Genomic DNA, 17895 nt, shown 5'->3' with positions numbered 1-17895 from the left:
CGTTTCCCTTTTATTAGAAATGATTAAGGTTACCTAACATTGTTATCTTCAGCATCCATCTTCAAGTGAGTAATGTTTGCAACTGAAACAAATTCACTTGCGCATGAAAACTCTGATTGTGTTGTAGTTCTCTGATTAATACAGTTGTCTAAGTGTTATCTGGTGAGGTAACAGGATGGTTTACATAGCTGTGTTTAGTAGTACATATAAGTATCAAACATTCATTCCTATAGAGCTGAGAACCATTATGTAATTCTGGATCTCTGTCGTTAAAATATTCTTTAAGATCAATACGATTATTACACATAACGGTATTCCCGTCAGTCTTGCTGTTGATAAGAATTTTAGAGATGAGAGAAAGATACCTAATCGCCTGAGGCAAATGCTCAGTATAAACTTTCTATCCGTAAAATGTATTATTAATGAAAAAAAAATGAAAGTTACAAGGCAGGCCAAAGATTTTTAACCTTTTTTATCGCAATTTATATATTCTATATTCGTTTCAGCAGAGGGGGTGGTCCACTTTTTCTCCACTCAGTCACCAACGAAACTGTTTACTGAAATACTACAAAGACCTCATAAAACCTGCATATATACATGTTCCTGTATTAATTTCTTGGGATAGAGCCGTATACTCACACACACACACACACACACACACCCTCTCTCTCACACACACACACACACACACACATATATATATATATATATATTAGGGATGGCAATTTGTAACCGGTTAATCGATTAATCGGTCGGAACGATGGTAATCGGTTAGAAAATCCGTAATCGGTTAATCGGAAAAAAATAAAATATATTCAAATTTGAACGCAATTTTCTTAAAATTCATTTTTAGAAAGGAAACTTCAACACATAAGAGTTGATCATTTACGGTTTTTACACACCTAATAATTAAGCTTGTCAGGAGGTAATTATGGCTTTCTGGATTGAGATCGCGGCTAATTGGTCAGTTTGTGGAGAGTTTCAAATTACTGATTTTAAAAACATCAAATCGTTTAACCAGACTATCCTGTAATCCTTTAATGATATTCAATAAAACAACGTAGAGCTAATTAGTTTGCCTTTCTTTTGCCGTTATCTTTTAAATTATAGTATTAGAAAAAGATTGGACAGTGAAAGTTCAGGCATAGTTGTGATTATGGTGTCAATGCAGATTGAACTTGTGTGTGCACTGGAAAATTATCTGCGTCTGTTTTCTCAGGCAAAGTTCATGTTTTTCTTATAATTTTTCTTGTCTATTGAAATTGAAATAAAAGATAGTTACATATTAAGTTTCCTGATCGAGATAATAAACAGAATATTCCTAACTTCTAGCGTCTTTATATCAGTCGTCTTGTGTATATGAAAGAGCTACTTGAAAAAATAGAATGTCAAAAAATGTGTATGATATTACGATTAACCGATTAATCGGTCGGAACGTCTTACGGTTAACCGATTAGCAATGCTGTAATCGATTGCCATCCCTAATATATATATATCGTCATCGTCATTTCGACAATTGTCATACATTTTCTTTCTCTTTTTTTTTCGTCAAGCAAAAGAATTTCAAGTAGGGGATTAAAAGAAAAATATAGAATGTTAAAATGTTTTTATACTAAAAAAGAGTGTCCAGTCCTTAAGGTATGAAACCATTACCTTAAAATACAGATTTGGCTGGACCCCTCCCCCCGTCTTCTAGCGGACAAAGGACAGGGGGGGGGGGGTTGACGGCACATATTTTTGCTGGCAGTATTAGGTGCAGAATAATTTGCATTATACATGCATATGGTCGACATTTGGCACACATTGTCGTTGACGACAATCTCTGCCGTCTTTTAAATATTTCTAAAAACCATTCTCTAGATACTTAAACTGTTTTGGCAAATATGATGACGGATTTTCTTAGAATTTTAGGTATATTTAAAGTGACCCTTCTTTTACAAACTTAAACCAATAATTATAAAAATTGGGGAAATGATTTTTTTTTTTAGAATTTGATTCCTCGTCGTGACAATTTGCAGGGACAAAGAATATAAATGATCACATACGAAAAAAGGACAAGTTATACATTATTTAATAAAATGAAAGAAAGTATTGGAAAATCTCGTGATATAGCTCGTTATTATGGTAACATTTGCACAAAATCTTGAAATTAAAAAGATATTACTTTTAGTTTCATGCTTCTATTTGAAAGAATCAAATCAAAAGACACGAAATATCTTATGATCCTGAAATGGAATCAGTCACAGTTTTATTAGCTCACCTGAGCCGAAGGCATGATTGGTCATATTTACATGGAAGCATCCTCAGGTAGTGTAGATTCAGCTTTGTTCAAATCATGACCCCTGGGGGTCGGGTGGGGCCACAATGGGCAATCAAAGTTTTACATAGGAATATATAGGAAAAATCTTTAAAAATCTTCTTCTCAAGAACAGCAAAGCCATGATTGGTCATATTTACATGGTAGCATCCTGAGGTAGTGTAGATTCAAGTTTGTTCAAATCATGACCCCTGGGGGTCGGGTGGGGCCACAATGGGCGATCAAAGTTTTACATAGGAATATATAGGAAAAATCTTTAAAAAAATCTTCTTCTCAAGAACAGCAAAGCCATGTTTGGTCATATTTAAATGGAAGCATCCTCAGATAGTGTCGATTTAAATTTGTTCAATTCATAACCCCCCCCCCCCAACCACTTTTATATTTAAATTTTTCAACCTTTCAAGACTGAACTGATTTCTGCTTTACCTAGCCATAGTGCTCAGGTGAGCGATGTGGCCCCTGGGCCTCTTGTTTACTTTACCATGAACTCTAGATAAATATTAATTTCTATGATCTGCTTTTGTTAATTCTTCGAAGCTGTATTAGATCGGGATGAACAAACGGGGTTGTCAAGATACATGTAACTAAATATAGAAATTTCTGTGAAATTCTTTGATAACACTAATCCTCCTACGGCTTTGGTCCAATTTCAATATATGACTTGGTACACAAGTAAATTACACTAAGATACATAATTCTATGTATCAGGTTTTTTTTATTTTTGAGAACGGAGTTGTCATGGTTACTATAAATAGATATTTCCGTGAAATTCTTTCAAAACACTATTCTTTCTACAGTTTTAGTTTGGTTTCAATACACATGTAACTGGATACAAAAGTAGACTACACTAAGGCACATAATACTTACACTGGTTTTTAATTTTTATGAATGGTGTTGTCATGGTTACTGAAAACAAAAATTTATGTGAAATTCTTTCAAAAAGTTTTGCTACATTTTTCATCTGATTCCAATAGATTTTTTTTACATAGGTAGACTATACTCAGACACATAACTCTGTATATCAGTTTTTGATTTCGATGAATGGTGTTGTCATGGTTACTAAAAGTAGAAATTTCTATAAATTTCTTTTAAACTGCTACTTCTACAATTTCAGTCCGATTTCAATAAAACTTGGTACAGACTTCATTAAGATAATCCTTTGTATCGTTTGAACATGAACTCCTCTTACATTTTACACTGTAGCCAAAACATCTTTAAGAATAAAATTGATGGTGTCTTGTAGCTTTGCAATAAGGTCCTGAAATTTTCATTTTCATCCAGGAGGCCAATCTGGGACCGAAAATGTAAATAAAACATTATTTTTAAATAGTTCCAAAACTATTTAAAAAACAGCATTCATGCTTCTTTAAATTATGTAATTTCAGACTGATAATGGATTTATTACGAAGATTCGCAGCTCAATTTGATACATGTCTATTTAAGTAAACTATAAAAATAACTACTGTGGCTTTTACCCATGTAAGAAGGAGTAAAACATCTACACTACGTGCGGGTTTCATTGTTTTATGTCTGTATTTAGTCATTTTTATTAGACACCAATATGCACCTTTTATAAAACACTAAAAATCTTCAAAATGTTGATGCTGACAGCTAAATAAGACGGAAAATCTTCTTTAATTTTTTTTATTGTTCCATTTCTAAAGGAATGATATCTGTTATAATTATTTAACGGCCTTTCATCAAGTTTTAAAAGTACAGATGTACTTTTTTCTTTCATTTGTATATGTACTATCATATGTAAATTTCAAAACATTTCAAAGAAAAATCTATAAGAATCCACGATATTAAAATATATATTTGATTTTTTAATTCATAGGGTAACACCTAGAGTTGGCAAATTCCTCAAGAACTTCTTGGTAAATGTCATACTTCATTTTTCAGCAATGATCATACTCGTACTTCCAAATCGCATAGGATGCAGTGAAGATTTCAAATTTATTGTCAAAAATTTGCATCTTCCAACTCTGAGAGCCATTTTCATGGTACATGTTCACCCATAACATCGCGGAATTTCAAAGAAAGCTTTTGCATTTACAATGTACATGTACATACAAAGTTTAGAGGAAATCTCTTACCATATCTGTCACCCCTTACAAAAAAGTGCAAATCAATTTCATTATGGTTTTGTTTATATTGATTGTTAAATGCTGTCATTACTTCCATGCCTGAGTAAGATATGGGTGATGTTTATGCAATATATTCATTCTTCTATCACTTGATAAAGTCTCTGAACATTCATAATACTCAGGTTTGTAACATTCATGAAATATAATATAAAGCTATAACCAATCAGTCACTAAATTTATTCATTAATCAATGATGAATCCATACATTGTTAAAATAATTTCAAATGCTTTCACTATTATCATCGAAACTCAGAAAATCTTGGCGACATATATGTGAGGCAAGGGTCAACACGCACTGTGTATGCAGGTATATTTTCTCCACCGTTAATACTAGTATCTGCCGATGGGTGACACTATTGTGTATTGCAATTCGGCTCAATATGAGAAAAGGCGACACATGGGGTTCTGAATCAAAAATTTTTCCAGTACTGTACTACTCAACCGTGTTATCTTCCCTCGGAGCCAACACACTTGATGAACTCCTATTTAAGACATTCTTAACGGTGCAGGTTTGCTCATAAGGTGTAAGAAATTCTATGAATAAGGTTGTTAATTTTTTTAATTCATTTTACACAGGTTTTTTATTTCAAAAGCAACAATATATTCATAGTAGGCGTTTTTTTTTTACAGTTGAATATTCTTCTAAACAATTGTGAATTAAATACATTAATAAAGTTCAGTTGATGAAAGCTCAACATCAGTAACGTATATACAAGTGTGCCTCTTAACAAGCAAAAAAATTCTAAAAATTAATGAACCATACTTCTTTTCTCACAAATATGAAATTATAACAAGATTTTGTACTTATTCATCTGATATCAGAAAAATTAAACAATTACATTTTATAAGCTACATTTACTGGATATTTAACATTTAAATTACATATACAACTGGTATCTTGATGAGCGAATCACAAGTGTTTACAAATTTTAAAATTGGGACTAAGTACAACATATTCTGGCCATGATAAGAAAGACTTTGAAAAATTAGTTATGGACCATAAAATAAAATATTTATAAAAAATATTATAAATGTACTGCTTACAAAACAAACTATTAGATGTATACAACATACACATATATATATATTAATACAGCCTTGTGCCTCCTCCATAGCAAGGAGAGGTAAGTACATATATTTTAATAGGGATATTTATGGTGAAATACAGTTCACTTTGAAATAAAACGGTAAACAACAATACTGATTTTGTAACATTAACCTGTTATGCTAGTGCAAGTAAAAATTCTGTATCAGTATATCAACCAGTGTCTATAAGTTTTGTGAAACGATATTAGTAACAAATAAGAATGCATTTAGAGACCTCTCTGCAGTAATGCTGTGAAGAGTCCACTATTCCATATGTTCACTGGAATCGGAGTCGGAATTGTCACCCATCTCCAGCAGACTTGTGTGGTCTGGAGTGACCGGCTTCTTTTTTCCACTGAGGCGTGATATAATACTGCCTTGCTTACTTCCTTCACGACTCGATGGCAGACTCTCAACACCTCTGTGAACAGAAATGTTGTCTAGTTCCTGGTCAGCAGCAAATTTGGCATAGTATTTTTGGGTCAGCATTTTCTCCTTCGAAGGCTTCTTGAAACTGAATTTTAAAGAAAAAAATCATTTTTTACATGGAAATATTTTAGACATTAATGTCGTTTTCTATTCAGATATTAAAAACTCAAATTTGCTAAAGAACTATATAAAAAATTCTGATTTCAAAAAAAACTTCATTGTAAAATTTACTTACGTTTTCAGAAGCAAGGAAGACAAGACAACAGAAACTGAGGATAACGCCATAGCTGCTGAGGCCATCCAGGGCTTCAGAGACAGACCAACGGGAACAAAGATTCCTATAAAATAAACATACTTAGTAATCAGAAACCGAGGATAATGCCATAGCTGCAGAGGCCATCCAAGGGGAACAAAGATTCCTATCAGACAAAGATGTCTCTGTGTACCGTATATACTCGCCTATAAGTCGGATTTTTGGGAGTTAAACTTTGGTCCAAAACTCTATGTCCGACTTATAGGCAAGTTATAAAAAGACTGGTATTTTAGAAGATCAATCCCTCTAATATAAACTTCAAGAATACAACCGACTTATAGGCGGACCGACTTATAGGCGAGTATATACGGTAGTTCCAACAGAAGAATTCAAATACAGCAAATAATCAGATATAAATACTTAATCATACTCACCAGCAGCTATAGGGATCCCAACCAGATTATAAATGGAAGCAGCAAAGAAGTTAATGCGAATTCTACGAACAGTCTTCTTTGAGAGCTGAATGGCTGCGGCTACATCTAGCAGGTCATTCTGTATATAAAAAATATCTACATGTATATTCAATATTTGGCACACATATTGTCTGTATGTCTGTAAATTCTGACCTTTAATGACTGAATTTGATTGCAGCAAAACACGCTTATAACAAATGAGAAAGTGACACGTACTTTGATGAGGACAACATCTGCGGCCTCCACTGCTACATCTGTTCCCGTTCCTATGGCAATTCCAACATCTGCTTGTGCTAGAGCTGGCGAGTCATTCACACCATCTCCAACCATAGCAACCTTCATTCCCTGCTTCTGAAGTTGTTTGATCTTTTTTACTTTGTGAGAGGGCAACACTTCAGCAAATACTTTTTGAATTCCAACCTAAAGAAAAAAAAATTAAATATTCACATTCACAAAAGAAACTGCTCCTAAAATTCCCCAAATATTTCTTTTAAATGAAGATCATGAAACACCTTAATATCAAAAATATTTTATTTTTTCAACATTCTCACTCTTTTCATTTTGAACAAAACTAATGTTTTTTCTCGAAGTTTACATAAAGTTATGGCCCTTTTTTTAAACAATTTTTCCATAAATGACTTACTTTGAAATCACTAATTTTCGTGGGTGTTTAATTTTCGTTGTTTTCGAGGTATGAAAACACCCACAAATTCATGTCCACCAAGAAATGTAAAATGTCATAAACATAACTACTCAACAATTCTTCAGCCACAAAATCCAATTCCCACAAACCCACAGTTTTTGCTCAAACAAAGAAAATCTGACCCCACCAAAATATGTGATTTTACAGTAAGTTGCAATATACCTGTCTGGCAATGGCCCTAGCTGTTTTTTGATTGTCCCCTGTCAGTAGAACCACCTGTAGTCCCATATCCTTCAGTGTGCTGATGGCCAGGTGGGCCTCGGACTTCACAGTGTCAGCTACCGCCAACATGGCTACTATCACATCTAAAACAGAATAATCCAGACTGTTTTATCATGTGGTCGGCGGTATATAAAAAGACATGAATCCCATTTCTAAGAAACAAACATGTTATTTATGGATATGTAAGAATTCTTTCAAGTCCAGCAAAAAATAGTGCTAAAAATTTCAATTAATAATTTTTGATACATAATGATGATGGTATCGTTAACATACAACCTACCATCAATGGCACACAGAATTGCTGTTTGTCCCTGGTTCTCATGCTCTGTCATCGTTTCATCCATTTTATCAGTCACTGTCAGGCCATTTCTTGTCATCCATTCCCGATTTCCTATCAGGACCTTGTAGGGTGTAGCGGCAATGGCCCCCACCAAACCACTCTCTGAACAAAAACAGGTACTCTGATTAATCTCTTAATCCAAAGAAAAAAAAAATTGCTCCATAATTTATATACATGTACATTTATTAGCACTTTTTAAAACATGTAAGTGTTTGCTTTCTCCTTACGTCTAATGCACAGCATAAAACTTAACCATAGCACATTTTAAGAGTATATATATACTATATACAAGAATTCAGATCTTTATTTTTGGTTGATTATCTTTTTTCTAACCTTCAATAGTTGCACTGATTTCTTCCCCATCAAAGAGAACATTATCAGTCTTGACCCTTGTGCTCCCCATTAGATTCTTCCTGTTGTTGACTCCCTCCAGATCTATATCTGTTAGAAGACCATCAATCTGGGTAACTGTACATTTCAGACCACACCCTGGCACTGCCTGGTACCCCTGTGTCTTACCCAAGGTCTCCGTCTTCAAAGTCTGAAAATTGTTTGATTTCAAGTGTTAACTTTTTCCCAATATAAAACTTAAGAACAAGGTATGAAAATGCTTCGTTTGACCCAAACTAGGGTAACAAAAAAAACCTCTTAAGGTATGTTTTGTTTAATCATACTACACAAATTAATAAGCAAGCATTTACTCAATCAATGTTCTGTAATTATGCAAGCTTTGATTATGTATGTTGTCACAAATTAGCCTTGTCTCCCACATTTTTTTAAAATGTCAATTTTTATGTATTTCTTGATCTTTCACAACAAGTGGACATTGTTTTATGTTCAAAAGATATGAAGCATGCTCCCTTTCTTCTCTTGTTTAAAATCAAAAACTTCCCTAAAAAATCTTCTGTTTATGTTTGTTTAAATTATGAATAAATGTTCTAGATGTAATGTCACACTCAAACAAAATACACATACATGTATTTTCATTGAAGGAAATTTTTTTTGTTTTCCAGTAGTAACTTTTTAACTTGAAATAAGTAGATTTCTACAGTCATAACGAAAATATGGGGGCCAAAACCAAAGTAAATTATAACACTTTCTTTGAAAATATTCTTGTAGGTAGAGCTATGTACAAATTTGATAAAATTATTTAAATGAATGTTAAAATGATCTACATGAACTTATAAATCTATTGTTAACCTGTCATAATTCCCACCAGCTCTGTACATACCTGCTTGGCGTACTTGACAATTGCGGAGGCCAGTGGATGTTCACTGCTTGTCTCAGCTGTTCCTGCGATGGCTATCAGTTTAATAAAGGAGCAGACAGAGTTCTCTACAAACATTGCTACCCTGGCAACACGAGGGACTCCATGAGTTACAGTTCCGGTCTTATCAAACACGATACACTTCAGCTGTTCAAAACAATAAACATGCAAGATCAAACTGCAAACTAAAGAAATAAGTTAACCCATATTAAAATGTGTTTATCAATTTCTAACAATATAGGCTTACTTTGTGAGAGCATTCCAATGGCTCCCCACCCTTGATCAGTATGCCATTTGTAGCCCCTACACCAGTCCCCACCATAACAGCTGTAGGTGTGGCCAGGCCTAAGGCACAGGGACAGGCAATACTCAGTACAGTGATGGCATACTGAAAAGCCTTCTGAAATATGACCTCATCTTTTGACATTGTGCCATCATCCTGAAAAAAAAAGATGATTAAATTAAGAAGAGTTAAAAAATTGAAGTAAATGTGTTATTATTACAAAAAACAATGTATTAGTAGCATGGAAAATAAGAATGAGAGTGTATTACCACAAAGTCTGCATCTACTTTATAAACATCCACATATCCCACAATGGTCCAAGCAATAACTGTCAGAGTGGATAGAATGACCACTCCGGGTACAAACATCCCAGCTATCTTGTCAGCCAGTTGTTGTATAGGGGCCTAAACAAGGTATATAGAAACATACATTAAATTTTCATGAAGCAATTATTCTAGATGTTATACAGTTGAACTTCTGTATCTCGAACACGGATATCTCAAATACCATGGATATGTCGAACTGATTTTGAAGTCCCAACTGCTTATTCCTTAAGTATTTTACCCTGGATATCTTGAATCCTTGGTTATCTCGAAGTATTTTTTCGGTCCCTTCGAGAGTTTGACTGTATTTGTTGAAATGCTGTTATGTTAGTACATTGTTTATACATATATAACCCACTAAATGGTATCTTGGTGCACTATTTAAAGAAACAATAACTCTACTTGTTAAAGTGTTGATGTGTATGTGTTTCGTGAGTTGTCTACCTTTGATGTTTGTGCTTCCTCCACTAGTTTGACGATTTGTGACAGGGTGGTGTCAGATCCCACATGGGTGGCCTCTATCAGTATCATTCCATTCTGGTTGATGGAACCCCCAATCACTGTTGCACCTGTAAATGAAATATTAATATTACAATAGGCTGTTGCATCTGCAAATAAAAAAAATCTAGTTATAAATTAGTAATCATTTATCCAATTATTTGTAGAAAGAACTAAAGGGTGGTTTTGTACAGACCTACGGTCTTTGAGACAGGCATGGATTCTCCTGTGATGAGGGACTCGTCACAAGTTGTGTGTCCTTCAATTATTTTAGCATCCACTGGAATCTTTTCACCAGGAACCACCTGTATCAAATACCATAGTTTTATGCTGGGAGCCATAGTCAAATAAAATATCCTCCTTCCTAACACTGATATTTTTAAAACAATGATTTTATCCGTTTTAAATCTTTCAAATTACACGTTGAATTCTGTCTCTCGAACATAACATTGATATCTCATTTTACATGGAAAAGTTCAAGTGATTCATAAATTCCAACCAATTTTTCTTTAAGAGGTTTTAAATTTGATATTTCAAATCTTTAGATATCTTGAAATTTTTTTCTTCACCAAATTGAGCTCAAGATAACAAGGTCTGACTGTAAATTATTCATATAATAATTCTTATACATGTCATAATAAAATGAAAACCAATAAACTTTATGTTCTATAGAACTATACATAGTTCATTACCTTGAGTACATCACCTCTTTGGACTAAATCTACACTGATCGTTTGTTCATTCAGAATATTGAATTCCTTATCAATTTCCACCAGCACAGCTTCTGAGGCCTGTAGAGACATCAGCTTGGCCAGAGCTTCAGAAGTTTTACCCTGTATAAATACAACAAATTACATACTTTGTCACATTTGTACATATAATTGTCAGATTTAAATGTGCTTTGCTGAAAAAGTGAAATAGTTAACAAAGTCAAAAGATTGTGAATATTCCCATTCTTAACATTTCCCACCTTGGCGACATGTTCCAGCCAGCGTCCAAGTGAAATGAATACCATCAACATTGGTGTCGTCTCAAAGAAGGTTACAGGGCTTACTTTCTCCTCCATCACCATAGCAACGATGACCACAATACAGGAGTAAATATATGATATAGTGGTTGCCAAGACTACCAAAACGTCCATGTTTGCTGCTCCATGTCTGACAGCTTTGAAAGCTTGTATGTAGAAATATCTTCCTCCAATAAACTGAAAACAAATCATAACATCATAAGTTTTTACTCACTTTACAAACTTAGGGATTTCTAATGATATCTTTTCATGAATACTTGTCCCTTTTGTCATCTCTTCATGAAAAGGGATAGACAGACTTGAAATATAGTAGTCACTTTAATAATAATAATATATGGAAAGCAATGCATAAAAACTTAATTTTATTAAAAATAATGACATAAGAATTTGTCCTGTTTTACCTGTACAGGTGTGGCCAGAATAAACATCAGTAGGTTCTCCAGAGAGAGACCAGGTAGAATCATGATCTGGTAATGGCCGCCATGTGATACTGGTTTTACGGTGGTAATATTCCCTGTAGTGTTAGTGACAGGTGTGGGCTCATCTGGGGGTGAGGCAAACATGAAGTACATCATGATTACTAGTGATGGCACTCCAAAGATCAGGGACCATAAAAATGAGGCTCTCCATCTAAAAATCAAAGAGATCTTAAAATAAATACTGATGGGATAAAAATATTTCTACAGAACAGCTGGTCATATGCATGCATAATGTCTATTATAAATATAATAATTTTACAATGTAATTTATAACTAGAGTACCATTAAACAGAATGAACCATCACCTTTTTATCTCATCTCTGTGATCATAACGAGCTGCATCTTTATCATCATCCGTGAATAATTCAGCCTCATATCCCAAAGACTGGAAGAATGAAAAAAATATGCTAAGATTTTAACAGGCTTTTGAGAGAGCTTATTCTGCTCCCCATTTCCTTTCCATGTATTGTATAGGTACTGAATAAAATATGGAGATTAAATGATACTTCAACACCAATCTATAGTTTACTTCCTGTGTTGTTTATTTTTTATCTCCATAACACTGACAATTTGAAATCCTTCACAAAAGATTGCTCACCTTAATTGCCTCAATGATTGCCCTGGGACCTGTAACCTCTGGTTTATAGGTGAACTTCCCTTTACACGTAGACAGGGCTACTGATGCTGTAAGTACACCAGGCTTCTTCAGAATGGACGACTCAATCATGTGAACACACGATGAACACGTCATTCCTGTTATCTACAAAATCAGTGTGAGACAAATGTTTAAGTTTCATTTCAGAAATGATAGTCAAACCAAAAGTCTCTGATGAGACTATAGCTCTACTGGTAAGTTTTTCCATAGTGAAAGAAAAAAGTTGTACCAGACTTGAAACACCTTTTTTAATGTCGAGAATTATATATCCTTGTATTTTCTAAAATTGTGCCAAGAATAAAAATTTAAAAATGATGGGGGAGCAATTTGAAAGAATCTTTTTCTTGAAACCATAAAAACACTGTTCATTAAATTTAAAATGAATAAAGAGATTTATGCATCTTGGCATAGTTTGCTTGTGAACCAATTCTACTGAAATCATACCAAACTGTAGGAGGAGTATCATTTTGAAAATTTGTTGAAATTAAGGCACACAGACAAACAGACAGGTGATGGACACCTTACCCTTCTCTAAGCTCTTCTAGTCTTTAAACAGCAAAAATACATGTAATACAAAAAACAAATGATAATAATTAACATACCAGAAGTTCTACAACCCCTTGACCGAATCCCTCATTTTCAAGGACAGTGGCCTCAAATCCCAAACTTGAGATTTTGGCTGCAATCTGGGAAGGCAAAAGATATGCAGGGTCGTATTTCACCTCTGCTTTTTGAGCCATCAGTGCCACTAAACAGCTGTGTATACCTAGGGATAAACAGAACAGTGACCAAATTTCTTAATATTAAAATATGAAACAACCAGTTAATTTCAGAGACTGATATTTTTGTTAATGAATCATTGGCTTTAACATATCTACAATAATTTACAGATTAAATACTTTCATGACTAATCTTCTACAACAAAACATCAATTCATCTGATGAAAATTTGAATTTTCTGACTTCCATAATCTAGTATATTCCTTGTAATTAGCCAGTGAAATATGCTGATTATCAGTACTTACCCTCTACTTTCAAAAGATTCTTCTCAATGGTTGCCACACAAGAAGCACAAGTCATCCCGGTGACTCGCAAGAAACATTTTTCTAGGTCATCATCTGGATTATCCTTGTGAAATGAGACGGAGCCTTTATCCATGTCTACCTTCACACTGTCATGATGAGAGGCCTTCTGTTTGCTTGAGCCCTTTTTGTTAGGCTGGACCACTTTCACATCAATATTATCTGGAATTACAAAGAATATAATGTACATGCATTCACATATACTGACATAAATGTTTAATAAATTACCTTATTAATAATAAACTGCAGTATTTCTATGTACCTGTTGGAAGAGATGCATCAAAACCCATATCATCAATAGCATCTTTCAGAGTTTCTGGGGTCCCTCTGTTTGGATAATACACTATGGTGGCATTTTGATCTGAAAGAGACACTTTGATTGACTTCACAGCAGGGTTCTGGGAAATGTGGTCTTCAATGCTCTTTACACAGGAGTGACAGGTCATACCACCAACTCCAAGCACAACAGTTTCAACATCATTCTCTGTATCTGAACCCTGAACAGAAGCTTCAAATCCCATGTCATCAATCATCTCAGCTATGGCTTTTGGATTTGTAACCATTATGTTGTAAGTAACAGTGGCCATTTCTTTTTCAAGTGACACAGATATGGACTTTACCCCAGCTTTAGATGAGATGTTGGACTCAATATTTTTGACACAGGATTGACAGGTCATTCCAATGACAGAAATCTGGCAGACTTGTTCACTTGGGACTGATCTAGTGGAGGACTGTCGTGAAGCTAGTCGGTCAAACTCACTGTCAATTGATGACTCTTTTACCAGTGTGGCCTCAAACCCCATGTCATCTATCTGTTCCCTTAATTCTCCTGGGTTTGTGAGGGTGGGATCATATACTATGACTGCCTCTTTATCAGTGAGTGACACCTTTATATCTCTAACTCCTGGTTTATCACCCATGGCTGTTTCAATGGAGTGGACACAGGACTGGCAGGTCATCCCCTCTACACCAATCCTGGTGGTAAGACCCTTGTCTCTGGTAAGGGAGTGGATGGAAGCATCAAACCCCATGTCATCAATAGCTTCAGCTATTTTTTCAGCTGATATCTTGCCTGGGTTGAACTGGACATAGGCCTGATTTTTCTCTAAGGACACTGTTATTCCCAGTACTCCACTGACCTCTGAAATCTTGGATTCTATGGATTTGACACATGACTGACAGGTCATGCCCTCTACATTGATGATGGCATCTTGGCAGTTGTCTCCCCTGACTGGATGTACTAACTTGACCTTTGAGGGATATCCCAAGTCAGAGATTTTTTCAGCCAGTATAGGTGGGGAGGTCTCTGTCGGACTGTATGTGATTTTTGCCTCCTTCTCTTCCAGAAATACCTAAAATAGTCATTTGAGACATTTTTAATCTTTGAGAAATTTCTTTGAAATTTCTATATACTGGTTACGGGTATTTATAGTTACTTATACGTCCTCTTGAGTGTTTACAAATCATGCTTACTTGTACATGTATTTATGTTATGCCCCCAGTGGGACCATGATAGGCAAATAAAATCTATCTATCTATATCAAAATGGAAATAAACTCTTTCAGTCTCAGTATGTATCAGCCCATTAACATACTGTGACTTAATTAAAGCCATTGTGACATCACACTTAACAGTGTTGTATTTAGTAGCTAATAGTAATACAGTACTTAATTAATTGTGAATTTTGAATGAAATTTGTCCAGAAAAATTTACCTAACAGTTGAAAATGTAAACATAAGAAAATAAGAAACGTCCAGGTTTTTAAATGTACTGAAGCACATGGTAATTCTTGCATATATAATGAATGAACCCTCAAAATGCTCGATTTCACATCAAATGCTTTATAATGGGAGGTCATATTTCAGGAAGAGGTACTCTTGATGGTGTTATTAACTATGCACAATCTGTTAACAAAATATTCATTGTATATTACATGTATTAGCTTACAAATAAGAATGCTGAAACCCTTTCTTAAGTGACCCAAATCCCCTGTTTTTGGATCGATCTTATTAACATGAAGTGACTGGAAGTAAAACTCTACGATTAAGTTTTATCTCATCATTAACAATGATTTGTCATTAGCATTTATTTGACTTTTTAATTATGCCATTTCCATTATGTTGGCAGTAATAAATTGGAGCTGTTACCTGGAAATCAGCACGTAACACGTCTATTTATGCACCACCTTCAGTAAAGAATTAAACTGAAACTTATATTTTTTTTTATATTTTTATTTTGCCCAACAGTTTTGTTAAATGTTGTTTGATAGTTAAACACTGCCCCTATTTACATGAATGAAATGACAGAAAATCTTTTAGTTAATGATTGATAAGAAAGGGGATAGCCTCTTCTTTTATAAAACTATTCATCATACAATGTACTATAGAAAATAATGTTTTTATTTCCGGAAAATGTCTCTGCACACGAAGATATTTGTTTGCCAAGTACATTGGGTCATCTACATTGGTGTCAATTTTTCTGTCTTGGACTGACACACCTGTTCCTCACAATAAGAGAATTAAGATGTTCATTTTCTATATATCTAATTATTGATTTCTTGGAGGATCATTTTCAGCTGACAGATAAGTACCAATCTTACACTAACAAAATATTCCGTCCTTTCCACTCGCTGATTGATTCACTTTGGGCATCACATAAACAAATCAGTTAAACGCCTACTTTTCACCATTTTCTGTTCATTTAGCGTTGGTGATCAGTCATTGTAGACTGTTTTTAAACTATGTTTTTCTATCAAGTCACTTAATCATATCATTTGCTCTGCAAAGGGATTATAGACTGTCTACTCTAATCAATATTTTTGTTATTAAGAAAAATTTCATTTGTGCTCCAAGTATATATTCTATATTCTGCCTATGAGATGGATTTAACAGATACACATGCTAGTAAACAGAAAAATCCCCACAAGCCAACATAGCAATTACAACATATTAGATATCATTAATGTGACGATATAATAGGAACAGTGACACAAACTGAGGGGATAGATTGATTAAACAAATAACTCCTTTTCTGGCTTTCAGTCTTTCTCCATATATACATCTTACACAAAGTTCACATCACCATGTCAGATGGGTAAAAAAATTCTCAGTGATGCTCAATATCACATGTTTGGTGGCACTATATCCCATGCTCTGTGGTGCTAAATCACATGCTCAGGGGAAACCAGACAAAAATATAAATACAGATACTCCTTACTGTCAAAAAGTTGTCTTTCAAGTCATTTGATAACATGTTCAAATTGTTATTGTCTATATATTCTAGATGCCAAATTTGCCCCTTTTAACAATGTGGAAGCACTTCATCCTCTGACTTTCCTAGTTTCAATCTATAAAGGATAAGTTTCCTCTCCTACATCAGTTGAAAATTTTATATACATTTTACATACATAATTTTAAATGTATTAATACTGAAAATTAATTTTTTTTATCAGCTTGCAAGAGAGTATGGGGCAGTTTTACTTTAGAAAGAAGAACCTCTGTTACCTCATGACACATCAAGTATAAACTTCTGACTTAGTGTGTTTCCACATAAACCAACTATTTTACAGATCAGGATTATATACATACATCTAATAACCACTATACAACTAATTAAGTTTTTATAAGTTTTCTGAGCACTTAATATTTGGACATACATGTATATCAGTTTTGAATATACAGAAGATATCCATGTTGTAATATGATTTATTTCTTCACAGCTTTAATTCCTAGGGAAAAAATCCTATTTAATGATCTAGCATAAATTATTTTTATTTTAGTTCAAACACCATATTTACTTGTTTTGTATTATTCTGATGGCATTATTTACATTTCAAGTTTTGACGTGAAAAATTCTACAATATGTCATGATTTTCATAACCTTGTTGCATCACATATGTACGTTAGACTTAATGGGGACCTCTGAGTAGATGCTGTCATGTGATTTTGTTTCTGATACACATATACCAGTATATTTATATCTTAATTTACACTTCATGACCATGAAAGGAAATATTTTGTTAAAATCTACTGTAAAAAATCAATCTACTACATCAAATAAAATCTAATAAACATATACTAGATTAATATGTATCCATGATGTTCTTTCAAAACTAGGTCATAAGTTATTATCTACATGTACTACTATACTTAATTGACAATTTACAGAAATAAATAAATAATTAAATATTTTGATGATTTTCATTGAAAAATAAACTCTCACCGGTAACTTCATGTATTTTCCTTGGTTAGCCATGATGAACTTTATAAAGTCTGAGTGGCTTGAACTCGTTTGTCTATATGACATAAAACAA

The 17895-nt window shown here is 33.9% G+C and overlaps 1 protein-coding gene across 1 annotated transcript; it reads right to left on the bottom strand.

Annotated features, from left to right (window-relative positions):
• Positions 1-5005: 5005 nt before the first annotated feature.
• LOC133173388 (copper-transporting ATPase 1-like) lies at positions 5006-17887 on the bottom strand. The gene is made up of 21 exons (XM_061308369.1): positions 17805-17887; positions 13846-14935; positions 13527-13745; positions 13105-13268; positions 12446-12607; positions 12153-12232; positions 11770-11998; positions 11312-11545; positions 11034-11174; positions 10538-10646; positions 10288-10412; positions 9790-9924; positions 9485-9676; positions 9202-9384; positions 8304-8511; positions 7911-8072; positions 7571-7713; positions 6922-7125; positions 6667-6784; positions 6215-6317; positions 5006-6064 (listed from the first exon to the last, which is right to left on the bottom strand). The coding sequence occupies exons 1-21, from the start codon at positions 17835-17837 to the stop codon at positions 5815-5817; spliced, it is 4284 nt and encodes a 1427-aa protein (XP_061164353.1). The 5' UTR covers positions 17838-17887; the 3' UTR covers positions 5006-5814.
• Between the last annotated feature and the right edge of the window lie 8 nt (positions 17888-17895).

This window comes from Saccostrea echinata, unplaced genomic scaffold, assembly GCF_033153115.1.
Source record: "Saccostrea echinata isolate AGI-Se365-2 ecotype Australia unplaced genomic scaffold, CSIRO_AGI_Sech_v1 ptg000056l, whole genome shotgun sequence".
Lineage (NCBI taxonomy): Eukaryota > Metazoa > Mollusca > Bivalvia > Ostreida > Ostreidae > Saccostrea > Saccostrea echinata.
This window is presented reverse-complemented; position numbering and strand designations above follow the sequence as displayed.